Source organism: Thermomyces dupontii (genome assembly GCF_041956625.1).
Source record: "Thermomyces dupontii strain NRRL 2155 unplaced genomic scaffold VTN31scaffold_3, whole genome shotgun sequence".
NCBI classification, from domain to species: domain Eukaryota; kingdom Fungi; phylum Ascomycota; class Eurotiomycetes; order Eurotiales; family Trichocomaceae; genus Thermomyces; species Thermomyces dupontii.
This window is the reverse complement of record NW_027192309.1, coordinates 2,527,649-2,543,624: the sequence shown is the minus strand read 5'-3', so window position 1 is coordinate 2,543,624 and position 15,976 is coordinate 2,527,649. Positions and strand designations below refer to the sequence as shown.

The window sequence follows — 15,976 nt, the reverse complement described above, 5'->3', positions numbered from 1 at the left end:
ATGGTCGATTATCTCGGCCATGTACGAGGACAGAATACTGTATCCTCTCTTCATGCATTACTTGTTGACGGTGACAATTGTACCGCAAACAAAAGGCGGAAACGCGCCAACTCTTCAATTAGCATGCCTAGAACATGCTGGGTGCTACGGATTCTCGAACGAGAAAACTAGCGGATCCGTTGATAATATTAGGCTTGTTTTGGGGCGGATAGATTACGACACGGCCCGAATTATTGTGAAAGGGCGAGAGCACAAAGTTGTTCGCTTAACTAGTAGGCCTACTCGTAAGTACAGTTGGCCACGCCTGGGCGTTTCGGAAGTGCAGTCGTGGGAAGATTGGATAGTTCTCTAGTTAGGAAAGTAAGTAATTTCTGTTCCAAGTACGGAGCACATACGGTACTCCGTAGTTGAATCATCGAATCGACTTCGTATTACAAGATTACATACTCCGTTCTCATTTGGAGGCAAATGATTTAACTCTGTAAGTACCTACTAGGTATGTATTAGTAGTGAGTTCTGACACGCAAGAGTTAGGTATGATTGGCGCCGTGGCATAGGCTAGGAAGTCTGGCCACTCTGCGCCGGCAGTGTGCTCCGGAGTTAGCCGCGGAGGCTAGGAAAGGCCCTGGACCAGTCACTGGTCAGCCCTCAGCCCACGAGGCCAAGCCGCCAATTTGCCACGCAGGAGACGGAGACATACTCGTAGATGGTTATCCGGGAGGCGGCAAGACCATGGACTACAGTATGTATTTCTTATCATCAGAATTCATGATTCGCTACAGAGATTGGTCTTTTGAAGGGAGTGACGGGTACACTGGCAGTTCGGCATCATTCATCCAAGGGCCCATGGCTCTCAGCCTTGAGTCTACCTATAGGTATTGTAGTAGTACTTCCAGCTGCCAGGATTGTGCAGCCCAAGCCAATAGTACTTGGCAATTGACTCCGTCGCAGTTCAACAAACTCGTGGATGTCCTCTTCATTCCTCCCATTCGTAGTTTGTCCTCCATATTGTCCTCCGTTGGTAGCATCAGCCTAGGCATTTTTCTTTTTTTTTTTTTTTTTTTTTTTGGTACTTCGGTAGATTTGGTAATCAACCTCCAGCATGCAGCCCTTACTAGTATGTTCTAAAGTTTCTAGAAAATCTGATTTCCACCGAGGTCACGCGTTGTAACTTAACGGAATTGGAGCCAGAGTTCTTGCGACTCCGCTGGAGAATTCTCAAGGGACACCGCCGATCCGACCGACGACGTCATGTCGGTAATTTCTTCCCAGGACGGCAAATTCAGACTGAGAATTCAGTATGAGGACGAAATCAGTTACTAACAATCACTCGCCCCAGTCCGGTGTAGGTACCTACGTAAGTTCAAGCAATCCACTCCAATTCAAATTATTCAATATCACAGCCTAGGCGCGCAGTCCTTGACGAAGGAACAGAATGTGCATGCATGCAAAGCATGAAATTGATAGATCTAGTACCGCCAGTGGCCAATCAGATTGGCAAACCCTCCTCCAGTTTCAGTCGGCATTCGGCAAGGTCATCTAGACGGACTAGGTACAGTACGAAGGTCCGGAGGATGGACAACGGAGAAGCCATGCTCGGATCTCCCGTGGGCCGTGGCTCAGCCAAACAAAGATCTTACGAGCAATGAACATTGAACGCAGGCGAACCCTGGCCTCAGTTGTGGCTCTCAAGTGGCCGTGTGACTGCAAGATCAAATCATATCCAGGCTCCTGAAAATTGTGTGCCTAAGACATTATGCGAGGAGCACTTCTCATGAAGCGAGTGTACGAGTATGTTGTTGGCTTTGTTGTAATCAAACAGATGCCTGCCCGAAATCGGGAGCGTTGCATAGACTCCAGTAAGTTAGTTAGTCAACCAAAGCAGAGTTTGCACAAGGCGAGACATACGAGTAGGGAGAGTATGGAGTACGGAGTACCTAGGTTAGTTGACCTGTCGGCCGAATTCTACGATTGGCCTACGGAGTATTGTACAGTACCCTGGGAACCTGGAAAGTGTTTTGCGAAGTGCCAGTGAGATTTGGTAGTGCTCAGTGCGAGACTACGACTATTGTCTTACGAGTTCTTGATACAGCAAGGTGTTAGGTTAGCCACACAAGAAAGACTCCGGCATGGACGGAGTAGGATGACACGAAACACTTTTCCAGTGACAAAATGCAAGGACAGCATGCCAAGTCCGCGCATGGAAGAAAGCCCGGAAACTAACCAAGTTTAGCTCTAGTTCGAGTGTTCGACCTGTATGGATTGATTGTATTCGCGTCTGATTCTCCGCTATGGTGGTCTTGGGTGACTGGGTCTCAATGAACTTTCCTCTTTGATCAAGTCAGCAAAATTTTCCGAGTTCCAACTCTTTCACACACCCCCCCCCCCACCCATCCACCACGTTCAAGTCCTTCCTGAGCCGCCCCAAAACTCCAAAAGGCCAAGGCCCCAAAGCCCACGTTGCGGATCTCAAGTCTCAAAGAGCACCAAAAAGGCCTTCCACCAATTAAATGCGTGACAAAGCCTCGCTTGGTGCCGCCCTGGTCCCGAAACAAGGGTCGCTACCCGCTTTCTTCGAACTCTGGCACGCCCCTGCTACCAACACTATTGCCCACTTTGGTATCAGTTCCATGTCATACATACAATGGAGTAGAAAAATGTGCCGTTTGGAGGGTTCCGCAGATCAAGGTTGCGGACCTCCAGACGGGGAGAATCGTCATGATTGATGACAGCAGCTGAAAATGATGTATGCCACCGGTTCCAGAGTCAAAATGATTCCAGTAACTAAATAAAAATGCTCCATGCCTTTTTTGTCTTGCAGCTCGTTTGTCTAGTTGATTCAACACCAGTGGCTGTACTATAACTCTTATTCACTGTCTTGAAAGAAAGGTTATCTACGGAGTACTCCGTACATCTGCCTGTTTCTACTCCATTGGCTCTTTATTACCTGTGATCGGCGCACCTGGAAAAGTCTTCGTCGCTATAACTCGAATAGCTGGTAGAAGACGTTCTATTCTGGTGAGAGACTACTCGCGCTGCCTGGAAAGTTACGAAAACGAGAGACTAACTGGTGATTAGATTGAGATGGATGCATTCTGGCAACAACCGTCCATCAACCCAGGATGGAATGTTCACGACTATACCACCCTAAACACACTGGCCCTGGCCAACGACATGTTGGCAGGCACATCGCGAATCAGGCAATGGCGGGTGACCAAGCCGAGCAGCGCTGGCAATAGCCCGCACTCCATGTCAAAGCGGAGAATGATGTTCAACCCCGGTTACTCTCGGTCAGGGCAGGCTTCTTCTCGCCAGCATCATCAATATCAGCAATCTCAAATCGCGGCGGCCCGGTTGGCGCGGTCAATCATGCAACGCGCCTCGCGCCCTGTCAGTTGGCATCCGTCGTCGTCGCAATTGCTTCAGTCGATGGGACCAGTTGGGCAGATGGCTAGTGTTGCCCCGAATCAAGTGCCGACGACATTAGCAGTTCCTGAACCGTCGTGGGGGGAGGCATCAGCTCTGCCCATGACAGATTCCATGCCGATGCAAAACCCAGCGGATGAGCGTCTCCTACAACTGGCTGGGAACTTCGACCTCGAATACATGCCGCAGATGTACCTGCCCATGCAGCCGGCGATGGTGGACGAGTCAAGCACCTGGAGCCAGCCCATGGTGACGGCGGCAATGGACTCGTCATTTCCTACGTTGGTCCCCGACCTGGGCAGCAGCCAGAATGCTATGGCGAATGTGGACCAAGTCAACGTCACGCCGTCAACGGTTGACCTCACCGCACCTCCGACGCCCGAGGCATGTCCACTGCAAATGATTCCCACTTTGCCGGAAACCGAGGAGGAATCCACCGAGAAGGATGGGGACACCGGGGAGGAACTAGTGGGTGTGGGTCTGTACGATGAACCCGAAGACTACCGCGCGTTCAAATCATTAGGAGGGTCCGATTTCAGGAGGCCCAGTGGCAAAGGGCTCGTTTTAGAGCAAACATTCAGTCCGCCAAACAAAGAAGACGACGGCGACGCAGAGGACAACAACGAAGCGGAAGAGGACAGCAAACAAGGTTGATTCCCATTCGCTGGACATTCTCCCCATGTGGAATTCTAGCATAGCCCGGCGTTTTGGTTTGGGTCCGGACAAATATACAGTGGTGCATGAGAAATGATACCCACAGTTGACGATGTACAATAGCTTACTTTGTTCACAGCATTAGTAGCGTATTCCGACGTGTTGCAGTTATGGTGATTCATGCTTTGACGATTTGCCAAGGACGAGTAAAAATACCTATGTATCGAGAGACTGAGTTTGCACCGCTTGAACGATCTCGGTTCCAATCTTGAGAAAGTTGAAGAGGCAAGCTGACGCGGAGCTGCGGCGAGGGTCTAGACTCGCTTCAAAATTCGAGTCTGGACCTCATCATCAAGGAACTACTAAAAAATCGGTTAACTTAACCTGCCCCTGGGTTAGTAAGCATGAGAGCCTGAGGAACCAAGACTCGGCCGGATTATCATGCCCCCGAGCGTGGCAGATTCTCCATTGTGATTGGTGAGATTGGAGAAGTCACGAGCTATCGCGTCCTTCCATGAATCTAAGTTGAACGAAACATGCCGACACTCGTTTTCACGCCCTGGAGGGATACCGCCGAGTTACTTGCTGTCCGGGACCAATTCTACCCGGGCGAGCAGTGTGGTGAGGATCTCCGGGCGAAAGCCTGTCGAACAGTATGTTTTCTGCAAAATCTGCGAGCGATGCAGAGAAAAAAAAAGTAAAGACCATTCAAATACTCATGTGAATCCAGGTCGCGGTTTGGAAACAGCGAGGCAATCTCCCACATGCCGTGGAAGCGACGGCGCTTCTCACAGATGCCATACTGCACGATGACGCGTCGAAGAATTCGGTGTTCTCGATCCGGGCTACGTATGCCGCTGCATTTTGCAGGTACAACGATTCGATCTCGACGCGATTGAGGATTATCAATTGACCGGACGTGTCAGGTTCGTGACCGGCTTTGTAGATTCCAAACTGAACCAACGGGGCAAAACCATGTTTCAGCGCGCGATGGACCTGGGGATACCGGCGTCGTTTGTTGAGCTGCGTCATGAAGCCACCCATCGTGAGCTACCTTCGCTGGTCGTGCTGAGAAGCGCGACGCAGCGCTCGCTGCAATGGCTGTGGGATAATTACTGGGCCAAAATTGAATCCTCGGTCCCCGAGAAGCCGTCGCCCACGGCGGGCTTGAAGCCCCTTCATCTAATACTTGTAGTGAACCTCCGGATCATGGACGAATTGCGTGTGTCCTTTTCAAGAGTTAAACCCAAGGAAAGGGATACGACTCCAAGGGCCGTGGCGCGAGATTTAGCCAGCTACTGTCGGGGGCACCCCCAGGTGGGTACCCTTGAACTGTGTCGAGAGCTCATACAAGACAAGAGAGTGGTATGGCAGAGTCGAGAGTAAGTTTCAGCCTGTTGTCCTGTGACCAAATCATAGCTAAGGCGACTTTTTGATTCAGTAACCAGACTTCTATGGATGTGTTATTTGCGATCTGGGATCCTTTCCTGCAAACTATCTCTGAGGAACTTCCGGGGTTTTTGGCTACGTTTACGGAGGAGATGATGAATGAATTGACCCGAGCGGATGATGCTGATACTCAGAAGAGTCCGTACTACGATTCTCTGTACTTGTGGCTGGACCACATCTTGACTTCGAGCGCCTTGGAAAGTCACCGTTGGCGGCTGAGTTTGTCCTACTTGCGCGCAGTCTGTGAGCGGGCGTCGAATCGGTGGACCAGGAAGCTGCGTGAGAAACTGCCAGCCTCAACTTCGCCTGCTATCAGCGAGTCTCTACCAGACCAGCCTCCTGCTGTCGAAGAAGGGCCCTCCAGCTTGCCAAATTCGGACGACAAGATATGGACGGAGCTCGAGGCATTTGGCTGGGGGTTGTCCGATAAATGGATAGGGCGCCCGTTGGGGGTTGCGTGAACGACTCGGAGTTTGTATTCATGATAAAAGGCCTACGCTTTATCAGAACACAGCTGCGCGGTGGGTTCAATCTTCCCATTGTTGTCTCCTTCGCCGGTTCGAATGGAACAGTGGTCATGAAAAGAAAATGCGAACTAATATGTATCTAATCTGAGTGAGCGCATGCTCGAAATTCTGTTTGCTGGATGGAAACTCGATAGATCAATGCTCGATAGACATGATCACGAGGGTGTGCTATGAAGCCATGAGCCGCTTGAGAAAGCTCATGGGCAGAGCCGCATGTATGTAATGCCATTACCTACCAAAGCAGGAAAATTACAGTGCAGATTTACGCGTATTACATAACCCGCGTTGGACTTTCTCCCCGGATTCCCCCACCCTGACGTAAGAAGTTCATCCCATCCCGCAGGCATATTTTGGGAGATACGTAAAAACACCTCGAGAAATTTCCCGGTAACGTCAGGGGCATGAATTGTCTACGTTTGTATCGATCGCAAATCGCACATCGACAGGTGTATCCCGCAATCCGACGCAAAATGCATATCCAATCGATTCCTATGTGTATGAAACCTTCGTCCTAAAGAAAAAGAAAAAGAAAAAGCCCATTTGTATCGGAGGGAAGAGGTCTGACAACTGGCTGATGACGGATCGTAGGGGAGGGGAAGGGCAATAACTATGCCTACCTCGTGACCGATGAACCGACGAAGGAGTCTGTGATTATCGATCCTGCGAATCCGCCAGAGTACGTGCTCTTCTGTTCCCGTCAATTAAGTACTATCGTTTGGGGAGGATGAGGTTGCTTATTATCGGGTTCCCCATAGGGTTACGCCGGTGCTCAAGTCGGAGATTGGTGCGGGAAACATCAAGCTCAAGGCCATCATCAATACGCATCAGTACGTGTATTATTTCAAATTATATGGAGAGTGGGACGGGACGGGGATGGGTTCGGCTGACGGACGTCGATAAAAAAGTCATTGGGATCATGCCGGAGGGAACACTGAGATAGTAAGAAGATTACCCCTTTCCCTTCCCTTGCGGCTTGCTTCTTCTGTTGATGGGAACTCGGACTGAGAGTTATTAGCTTAAGGAGTTTGGGAAATTGGAGGTCCTCGGTGGCCGCGACTGTGCCGCCGTCACCAAGACACCGGCGCACGGCGAGACGTTGAAGATTGGAGACCGGATCACGGTTAAGGCGCTGCACACGCCGTGCCATACCCAGGACAGTATCTGCTGGTTCTTTGAGGATGGGAACCAGCGGGCTGTTTTTACGGGGGATACGCTGTTCACTGGCGGTGAGTTTTCCTTTTTGTTTTGAATTGCAGCTTCCATTTTCAAGAAAGTGGTTCTGATAGGTTCATCAGGTTGTGGGCGATTCTTTGAAGGCACTGCCGAGCAGATGCATAAGGCGCTGAACGAGACTCTGGCGTCGTTGCCGGATGACACAAAAGTCTATGTACGTCTTCTCGCGTTATCAGAGCCCCGATTTGATACCCCATGCTGACGAGCTTCCCAGAGTGGCCATGAATATACCAAGTCCAACGTCAAGTTCCTGCTCACCGTGTCCCGGTCTCCGGCAGTTCAGAAACTGGAGGAGTTTGCCGCGAAGAATAAGAATACGCAGGGTGTGTTCACCATTGGAGATGAGAAGGTGGGCAACTGTTTCTCGACCTGCAAAGGACCTCAAGCTGACAAGAATTGTAGGCTCATAATGTTTTCATGCGAGTTACGGTAAGTTGATCGAGACTCGATCCGGGGATTCATCATGAGTACTGAGAACCCCCGAACGCAGGACCCCGAAGTGCAGAAAGCAACCGGCAAGACGGATCCCGTCGAAGTCATGGCTGCCTTGCGAGAGATGAAGAATGCCATGTGATTGATGTACAAGTAACTGCCCGGCATTTATTTGCACGACTACAGTACTACTGTACCATCTCATCTCGAAAAATACTAGTTAATGAATTGACCGCGAAACCATCAGCATGACGTCAGTCAACAGGCACATATCACCAACTGGTAAATTCGACTTAAGCTCAATCATAAAAACAGCCGTAAGGAAGCCGTAGAACCCTCGATGGAATTGAATTGAATTGAATCAATTGATCTCATCAATCAAATTCCCACGAGGACTAAAGAAAAGAGAAAGTCAAGATGCAATCAGACCCCCAAGCTACTAGTAGCAACACCGACCTCGCCGCCACCGCCGGCGACCCTCTCAGCATCAAAAGCCGCGTCCTCGAAACGGGCGCCGCAATGGTGCAGGATTTCCGACCCGTGAAGCAGATCTGCGCGTTCCTCAATGCGTTCCATATCTACGCGACGGATCAGACGAGGGTTGTGGAAGCAAATCATTACTGTTCGCATCTGACAGAGGGTACCTACTATACATAGATATTATCTTCCTTGCATTGGAAATTGTGACAGGGGCTGATGTGTATAAATTATTAGATATTCGACAATGCCTCATCTACGACAGTCCGGAGAAAAACGCCCGTCTGATTGGCGTCGAATACATGATCACGCCCAAAATCTATGAAACTTTACCCCAGGAGGAGCGACGGTTATGGCACACGCATACCTACGAGGTGAAGAGTGGGATGCTCATCATGCCGGCGCCGGCCGGCACACCGCAGAGCGTGTGGCAGGCGGCGGAGACGGCGGAGATGGAGGACGTGATTCCGCTGTACGGCAAGACGTTTCACTTCTGGCAGGTGGATCGCGGGGATCGTGTGCCGCTGGGGATGCCGCAGTTGATGGGTGCATTCCTGTCGGATGCGGATGTGGAAAAGGCCGTGAAGGGGGGTCGGAAGGCGTTGCTGGAGGGGAGGGATAAGAGGTTCCGCGTGGATCACGAACAGAAGGCGGAGGCGAGGAAGGGGATCAAGGAGCCGGAGCAACATCCTGGTAGGGCTTTGAAATTCTTCATATTCGTTTGAAAAAATTGGCTTAAACTGACGACACAGATGCAAATGCAATGATGCGAGGAGAGGTCAAACTGGAAAGAGTCCAGTGAATGTGCCCAACAACTACACCTCAACTTTCCACCCAAGTCAAAGCTGAGTATCGTTCGTGGGAATTATTCTCGAAAGAATAACGATGCATTGCTCTTGCTTCTCCGTCCACACTCACCGCATCCATTGATGGGAACGGCAAGCTCTAGCATTTAAGAAGCTTGTTTGATGTATTTTAGTTCAATCGCACGATGAGACTCGTGTTCATGTTTGGGCAATTGTCAGTCCAGAAGAGAGTGCAACGGTCAGCATCATGACCGATTAACTCGAGAAACTTTGTTGTCGAAGATGCGAGTCCAAAATTCAAGTCATTGTGGTAGAAAATTCAGATCAAAGTGAGTTGAAGAAAGGATGAAACGGCTAGATTTCGCTAAGAAATTTCAGCCTAAATCGATAACAATGGATCACGTGACTCGATCTTTGATATTCGCCAGTTGAACGCTCTTCAGAAACGGCCGATGTCATGCCGTTGCGCAATATGAAAGCCTCAGTGAGCTGATAGGACACGCACAAATGCCAACACCACTCCGGCGCGTCCTGCGCCGCGCCACACCAGGCGCCATTCTGCGTCTCACTCTCGACACCCTCGGTGCCTTCTGCGCCAGCATGCTCGTTCTCGAACACCTCTTCACCGTCCAGCGCAGCGAGGGCCCGTCCATGTACCCGACGTTCAGCGTCCGCGGCGATTGGCTGCTCATCTCACGACTACACGATCACGGGCGCGGCATTCGTGTCGGCGACGTCGTGCGCTTTCGGCACCCGGTGTTTCCCGGCGTCAATGGCGCGAAGAGGGTGATTGGGATGCCGGGCGATTACGTCTGTAAAGATGAAGCGTTTAGTGAGGAGGTTGGTGGCGGGGTTGAGGGAGAGATGATTCAGGTATGTGTGTGTGTGGGAAACGCCATGCGGGAGCGTATGCTGACTGGGTTGGGGAATCAGGTCCCAGAAGGTCATGTTTTCCTGGCAGGGGATAATCTGCCTTGGTCGAGAGATTCGAGAAATTATGGCCCCGTGCCTCTGGGGTTGATTAATGGGAAAGTCATTGCGAGGGTCTGGCCGCCTGGCAAGATTGAATGGACAAAGAATACCTTGCAGCCTGCACAGTACGATGATGAGCAATGACCGGGGGGGGGGGGGGGCGGCGGTTACTTTTCATTTGCATGGTCTGGCGTTGGATATCCCCGGGTTTCAAAACGAATTGTATGAATACCCGCGATGTATAGAGTACAGAATATAAATGTATAGTACATGCCATAAACAACCTATCCACGCATTCTCCTCGTGTCCCTGCGCTTGTACGGCAAGGGCTCGACTCGCTTCCTGCGGAGCTCCATGTCCCATCCTTCCACGCCAAGTTGCTTCATAACCTCGTCCATGTTTTCGTCCCACCGTGTGCGGAACAGATGCGCCCCGATGGGCTTCAGATGATACCGGCTCTGCAGGGTGCGCAGACGCAGGTCATCCCGCACGTAGCCCTTGCCCTTGACCGCGGCAAAGTCCAGAGGCTTCTCCTGCTCTAGCACAAACAGAGACAGACGGTGGTACGGGCTGCCCTTCTGGGCCGTCGGCGGCAACCACGGAAGCACAACCTGCGACTCGTTGGACAACGCGGCGAGATCGACCTTCGTGTTGGTAGGCGAGATCGGGACGTTGACCGCAAGGTAGTGGCAGCGGTAGTCGAAGCCGTTCTTTTCCACGTTGGGAACGTCCGGGTCAATCACCGCGATGGTCACGTATTTCTCCCCGGCGTCGAAGGACTGGATGGTCAATTTGGGCGTGGTGAGACTGACTTTGGAGTCGACAAACTCTCCCGGGGCAATTGCGTCGCCGTCAAAGTACAGTCGAACGTCGACGGAGGGCTCGCAGTGCGGCAGCACATCGGGAATGACCTTCATTTGGGTGATGCGTTGCTTGATGATCTTTTGCGCGTACGACTTCCACTTCTCCTCGGCGAGATGGTGGTAGATGGGCTGATTCATATCGCCCTTGCCATCCTCAAACGTCTTCTTGATCAGGGGGTCGTTGATGTCGGCCATTATTTGGAGCCTGTGAAGATGCTTCTGCATCCCGCCCAGTCGCGACCGCTTCACATTGGCACCGCCGGCCTCTTCATCCGACAGAGCCTGCAAACGCTCAATCCTCTGCTTCTGTCGCTCAATTTCCTTCAGCTTCTCCTCTCGGTCCGCCTGGATGATCTTGCGGGCTTCCTGGAAACATTGGTACGGGAGGAGTTCGAAGGGGATATTCGGACATGTTTGCAGCGCGGCTCGGCGGCGTCGAGAACCAATCGGTCTGATACCGGCCTTCAGAAGCTTTTTCTCGAGGCGAGGGCTGCTGACCAGCTCCGGGTCGGGGTTCTTGTAGAAGGGCTCTTTCTTCGCTTCGGCCTGCTGCGCCTGGGCCTCATCGCGCAAGACGGCAGCGGTCTGAAACGTCCGTGTCGCCCGCAGCGACACGGAAGGAAGGCCGCTGGATGCCTGTCGCAGGCATTGCAGCATTGGCCTGGAAGCCAATTCGCGCGACATGGCTGTTCTTTGCGACAGGACCGTGTGCTGGAGTGCAAGTGAGCTGTCCAAAACTCTGGAGGACTTTTTCGACTTTACGAATATTAACTTCCCAAATAGGCATAGCGCAAACTCCTTCGAAGGCCCAAAACTTATCAAAGTCCAAATTCAACGTCCATCATCAGGATTATTCAACCTTCGTTCGTCTGCTGGTCCAGAATGACGGGCGGTGGTGCGCTACGGGCATTGAGGTGGCTCACTCGCAGCTGTGCCAATGGCTCGCTGCAGAGGCCAAATGTGACGGTAGGTCACGACGCAGGAAAAAGAATAAGCATTTTGAAATCACGCAGCTCACGGGCTTCCAGCGATGCTTCTCAACATCTTCACCATGGGACCTCGCAACTGAGGCTTCCATTTCATCATCGACACCGGCGACCGGCACGTCGCAATCCGTCGGCTCGTCCAGCGTATGGACTCCTCCACCTCCCGTCCTGACCACCATCTACTCGTGGCCCTCGATGGAACCCATCCGGTTGGCCGAATACTCCCCTCGACACCTTCAGATGCCCCTTCGACGGGACATTCTGCATCGTGCCATCGTATACGAAGGCAACAAGTCCCGCGCCGGCACTGCCAACACCAAATGGCGAGACGAGGTCCGGGGCAGCGGCCGCAAGATCCAACCACAAAAGGGTACCGGTCGTGCCCGAGTCGGGGACAAGAAGTCACCAATCCGACGAGGCGGAGGTGTCGCATTTGGTCCCAAACCTCGTGATTTCTCCACGGGCCTTCCGCGCAAAGTGTACGACCAGGCGTGGAGAATTGCGCTGAGCTACCGATACAGCTGCGGCCAGCTCATTGTGGTGGACGACAAGATGTCGCTCCCGGAGGATGCGTCGCCGTGGTTCATGAAGCATTTCTTTCAGGCGCACCGCTGGGGGCGCAATCACGGCCGATCGACGCTGATCACGGACGTTGTTGACGACGATCTGTTCGCCGCGATCCAGGAGCTTCCTCAGGATGCGCGGATTCTGGAGCGGTCTGATGTGGATGTCAAGGACTTGCTGGAGACGGGACGGCTGATCATTGAGAAGAAGGCGCTGGACAATATCCTGTGGTCGCACTCGAAGGACCTGCTCTCCCAGCCTGCGCGGGCCAAATACGATTGAAATGTATAATATACCGTTTGTTTCATAGATATTCTACGTTTTGTATGAATACTGTGTCCAGTATGTTCAATTGTGTACCCTCGTGTGCAGAATAGACTGTCCGCTGTAGCGATGGCATCCAGGTCACATGACCAGATCTGATAGTTTTTTTTGAAAGCTCAAGCCGGGGGTTTTATCGAGGATTGCGACTGTCAACAACGCGGAGAACAGGACCCTGCAATTGCATCATTCGAGGCCTCTCCGCAGCAAACCGACTCCCGCGGAAATCTTTCTCCCCATTCGACAAATCAATTGTCTCGGTTGTGTGGCTGATAACGATCGCCGGCCGAAGAAAAAAACGCGGAGATTTGGCCGATCCGAGGTCAACCGCGCAGCGCCAAAAGTTTTAGTCGACAAGCCCAGCTGCTTCAAGATTTAAACCCCCCTCTGCCACTTCACCGGCACGTTTTTCACCCTTCGTCCGAACTTCCATGTTACTCCGACAGGCTTCTTCACGGTTACATCCGCCGCTGAGCTGGCTCTCGCGGTCTCCTTGCGCAATCATGCCGTTGCGAGCCAAGGTGACCGGCCCGGCAAACTCGGCGTTGAGGGTGAGCTACGATGGATTTGTATATATTGAGGGACCGAGCGAGGATTGTCTGGCTGACTGGTTTGTAGATGGCCTCGACGGACACGCCGGTGCCCCGGGAGCTTCCCGGTGACGATCCGGACGATGTTCTGTTCTACTCGCAGTACGGCGTGCGATTGATCGAGCTCAACCGGCCGAACAAGCTCAATTCGTTGAACGGGTCGATGGCACGGAAGATTATTCCTCGATTGTTGGTATGTTGGGAACAAAGAGGATTTGAGAATTGAAGTGTGGAAGAAAAAGACGGGCGTCTGATGCGGAAATAGGAATGGCGAAAATCTCAACTGGCCAACATTATCATGATTTCGGGCGCTGGCAGCAAAGCGTTCTGCGCCGGCGGCGACGTGGCGGCCCTGGCCGAGCTGAACAAGCAAGGAGAGGAAGGGCAGCAAAAGTCGGTTGAATACTTTGGGCTGGAATACTCGCTCGACCACTTGATTGCGACGTACGACAAGCCGTACGTGGCGATCATGGACGGCATCACGATGGGCGGCGGAGTTGGGCTCAGCATCCACGCGCCGTTCCGGATTGCGACGGAGCGGACGGTGTTTGCCATGCCGGAGACGACGATCGGGTTCTTCCCGGACGTCGGCGGCTCTTTTTTCCTGCCGCGCATGGACGGCGAGATCGGCACGTACCTGGCGCTGACGTCGGAGCGGCTGAACGGTGTGCAGTCGTTCTACGCGGGCGTTGCGACGCACTACGTGCACTCGACGTCGCTCAACAGCCTGACGAGCCGGCTGTCGGAGCTGGTGTTCAAGGACTACGCCACCTACCCGGAGCGGCTGGCGCTCGTGAACCGGACGATTTCCGAGTTCACGGCGGACCTGCCGCACGAGGACGAGGAGCCGATGCTCCTGGCGGGCTCGCTGCGCCAGGCGATCGACCGGTGCTTTGGCTACCACACGGTCGAGGAGATCATCCAGGCGCTGGAGCGGGAAGAGGAGCAGAAGGAGTGGGCGCAGAAGACGCTGGAGACGCTGAGACAGCGCTCGCCGACGTCGCTCAAGGTGACTCTGCGTCAGCTGCGCCTGGGCAAGAAATGGGGCATCGCGGAGACTTTCCAGCGCGAGTACCAGCTCGCCAGTCGGTTCATGCGGCACCCGGACTTTGTCGAGGGCGTGTCGGCGCGACTGTTGTCGAAGCCGCCGCGGAAGCCCGAGTGGCAGCCCAGCAGCCTGGACGCCGTCTCGAGCGAGACGGTGGATGAGTTTTTTGCGGCGCTGCCGCGCGACAAGCAGCAACGGCTGGGTCTGTACACGGACATCAACTACAAGCAGTACCCGCACCTGCATCATGCGCTGCCGTCCGAGGCGGAGATTGAGCGGTATGTGCGGGCCAACGGGGGGTCGGCCAAGGATATCATCACCGAGTTCTTCAAGCGATGGGAGTACAAGCCGGGGGTCAAGACCAAGGTGCGGGACGTGTTGCAGCGCAAGACCACGGAGACGGAGAGTGGACTTCGATGGATTGATTGAGTAGCATTTTTCTGGGTACCTCTTCTCTCTGTAATCACTGGCTTTGATGGAATGTATTCTTAGGTATACCACCTACGGGGTGTATGATTCAGACATCTTGAGCACAATTGTACAGAACCGGCGATTATTGTTGGGCATGTCACCGTCTCCTTCTGTCAAGAGCCAACCATCATGCTCTGTAATCCAAACCAGAATCCTCTCTTCAAAGTCAACCTCCACCAGCCAAATCTCCAGCAATCACTCAAACCATGAGCCCCTCCCCAAAATCCGAGAAAAGTCTGGACTGTTGGGAACTGATCGACAATCATTGCCTCAGGCAGCGAAGGACCCTAAAGGACCCTAATAACGGCATTAAACTCAACGTCAAGGGAGTTGACCATGGTTGGATCGGTTGATGCAAGCAAGACATCGTGACGTAAGTACCTATGGATCCTGTTTCCCAGTCTCCCGCCACGTAAGTTTCTAGAGTATCAGTATCATGTATGGGACATTGTTTTTGAATTCTGTGTCGGTTCGCGTTGAGGCCAGTTACTGTTTTTTTTTTTTCTTCTCTCTCCCTCTTGAATTGCTCCTCGTTGAGGCAGTACGGAGAGTGTACAGTATTAAAGGCCCGGTTTTTTTCGTGCTTTTCGCTGGCCCTGGGTACGTACGGAGTATGAGTGATTACTTCCACTTGCTCGGTGGACCTTGTAAGCGGCGGTTGTAGAATCCGGCCAGGGCCAGAGGGACAAGTCCTCGTAAGGAGATTGCCGGGATCTGGAGCCATTCCCTCAATATCAATTACCCAGTAGGTACTTTTCTGCAATGATCGTTTATTCCCATTCGAGATTGGTCTGTTGGTTTCCTGTCTTCCTATAGTTACCGTATAGCAGTACTTTGGTCTGTCTCTTTTGGTGCCTGAGCTGGACAGTTTGATCTCAATTCTCCCGGTTTTATCACTCTGCCTTCCAATGTCAATGCTCTGGCCGGAATCGTTGTCCGCTTCCGGAAGTCCCTCGGGAGCGCTGGCCAGGAAGGAAGGAACTGTCCCTCTATGAGGGAGGGTTCCTTCCTGATGAGCGTTGTTGAACCACGGAAAAGGGGACCCTGGCCCTTGAGTGGAGAGAAACTTTCCGGGAAGGAGCCAATCACAGCTGGTTACCGAGTCGGAAAACTTGGAAATCAAAGATCCAAGACTGTCATTGGCCACGATCCACCTT

At 52.6% G+C, this 15,976-nt stretch overlaps 8 protein-coding genes across 8 annotated transcripts; 7 read left to right on the top strand and 1 right to left on the bottom strand.

The window, feature by feature from the left end:
• Nucleotides 1-3,084: 3,084 nt before the first annotated feature.
• On the top strand, nucleotides 3,085-4,080 carry VTN31DRAFT_4418 (uncharacterized protein; the record flags this gene model as incomplete). The annotated part of the gene is made up of 1 exon (XM_069404804.1): nucleotides 3,085-4,080. The coding sequence occupies one exon, from the start codon at nucleotides 3,085-3,087 to the stop codon at nucleotides 4,078-4,080; it is 996 nt and encodes a 331-aa protein (XP_069261741.1).
• A 536-nt stretch (nucleotides 4,081-4,616) lies between these two features.
• VTN31DRAFT_4417 (uncharacterized protein) lies at nucleotides 4,617-5,990 on the top strand (the record flags this gene model as incomplete). Its single annotated transcript, XM_069404803.1, has 4 exons — nucleotides 4,617-4,733; nucleotides 4,811-4,950; nucleotides 5,007-5,462; nucleotides 5,522-5,990. The coding sequence occupies 4 exons, from the start codon at nucleotides 4,617-4,619 to the stop codon at nucleotides 5,988-5,990; spliced, it is 1,182 nt and encodes a 393-aa protein (XP_069261740.1).
• A 536-nt stretch (nucleotides 5,991-6,526) lies between these two features.
• On the top strand, nucleotides 6,527-7,863 carry VTN31DRAFT_4416 (uncharacterized protein; the record flags this gene model as incomplete). The annotated part of the gene is made up of 9 exons (XM_069404802.1): nucleotides 6,527-6,551; nucleotides 6,645-6,732; nucleotides 6,812-6,883; nucleotides 6,962-6,995; nucleotides 7,072-7,282; nucleotides 7,352-7,443; nucleotides 7,504-7,638; nucleotides 7,692-7,718; nucleotides 7,780-7,863. The coding sequence occupies 9 exons, from the start codon at nucleotides 6,527-6,529 to the stop codon at nucleotides 7,861-7,863; spliced, it is 768 nt and encodes a 255-aa protein (XP_069261739.1).
• A 275-nt stretch (nucleotides 7,864-8,138) lies between these two features.
• VTN31DRAFT_4415 (uncharacterized protein) lies at nucleotides 8,139-8,923 on the top strand (the record flags this gene model as incomplete). Its single annotated transcript, XM_069404801.1, has 2 exons — nucleotides 8,139-8,361; nucleotides 8,436-8,923. 2 exons carry the CDS (start codon nucleotides 8,139-8,141, stop codon nucleotides 8,921-8,923), a joined length of 711 nt encoding a protein of 236 aa, XP_069261738.1.
• A 588-nt stretch (nucleotides 8,924-9,511) lies between these two features.
• VTN31DRAFT_4414 (uncharacterized protein) lies at nucleotides 9,512-10,120 on the top strand (the record flags this gene model as incomplete). The annotated part of the gene is made up of 2 exons (XM_069404800.1): nucleotides 9,512-9,877; nucleotides 9,938-10,120. 2 exons carry the CDS (start codon nucleotides 9,512-9,514, stop codon nucleotides 10,118-10,120), a joined length of 549 nt encoding a protein of 182 aa, XP_069261737.1.
• A 140-nt stretch (nucleotides 10,121-10,260) lies between these two features.
• On the bottom strand, nucleotides 10,261-11,523 carry VTN31DRAFT_4413 (uncharacterized protein; the record flags this gene model as incomplete). The annotated part of the gene is made up of 1 exon (XM_069404799.1): nucleotides 10,261-11,523. The coding sequence occupies one exon, from the start codon at nucleotides 11,521-11,523 to the stop codon at nucleotides 10,261-10,263; it is 1,263 nt and encodes a 420-aa protein (XP_069261736.1).
• Nucleotides 11,524-11,721: 198 nt separating this feature from the next.
• Nucleotides 11,722-12,671, top strand: VTN31DRAFT_4412 (mitochondrial 54S ribosomal protein uL4m; the record flags this gene model as incomplete). Its single annotated transcript, XM_069404798.1, has 2 exons — nucleotides 11,722-11,805; nucleotides 11,868-12,671. The coding sequence occupies 2 exons, from the start codon at nucleotides 11,722-11,724 to the stop codon at nucleotides 12,669-12,671; spliced, it is 888 nt and encodes a 295-aa protein (XP_069261735.1).
• A 542-nt stretch (nucleotides 12,672-13,213) lies between these two features.
• On the top strand, nucleotides 13,214-14,777 carry VTN31DRAFT_4411 (mitochondrial 37S ribosomal protein mS47; the record flags this gene model as incomplete). Its single annotated transcript, XM_069404797.1, has 3 exons — nucleotides 13,214-13,261; nucleotides 13,329-13,493; nucleotides 13,566-14,777. The coding sequence occupies 3 exons, from the start codon at nucleotides 13,214-13,216 to the stop codon at nucleotides 14,775-14,777; spliced, it is 1,425 nt and encodes a 474-aa protein (XP_069261734.1).
• Nucleotides 14,778-15,976: the final 1,199 nt, after the last annotated feature.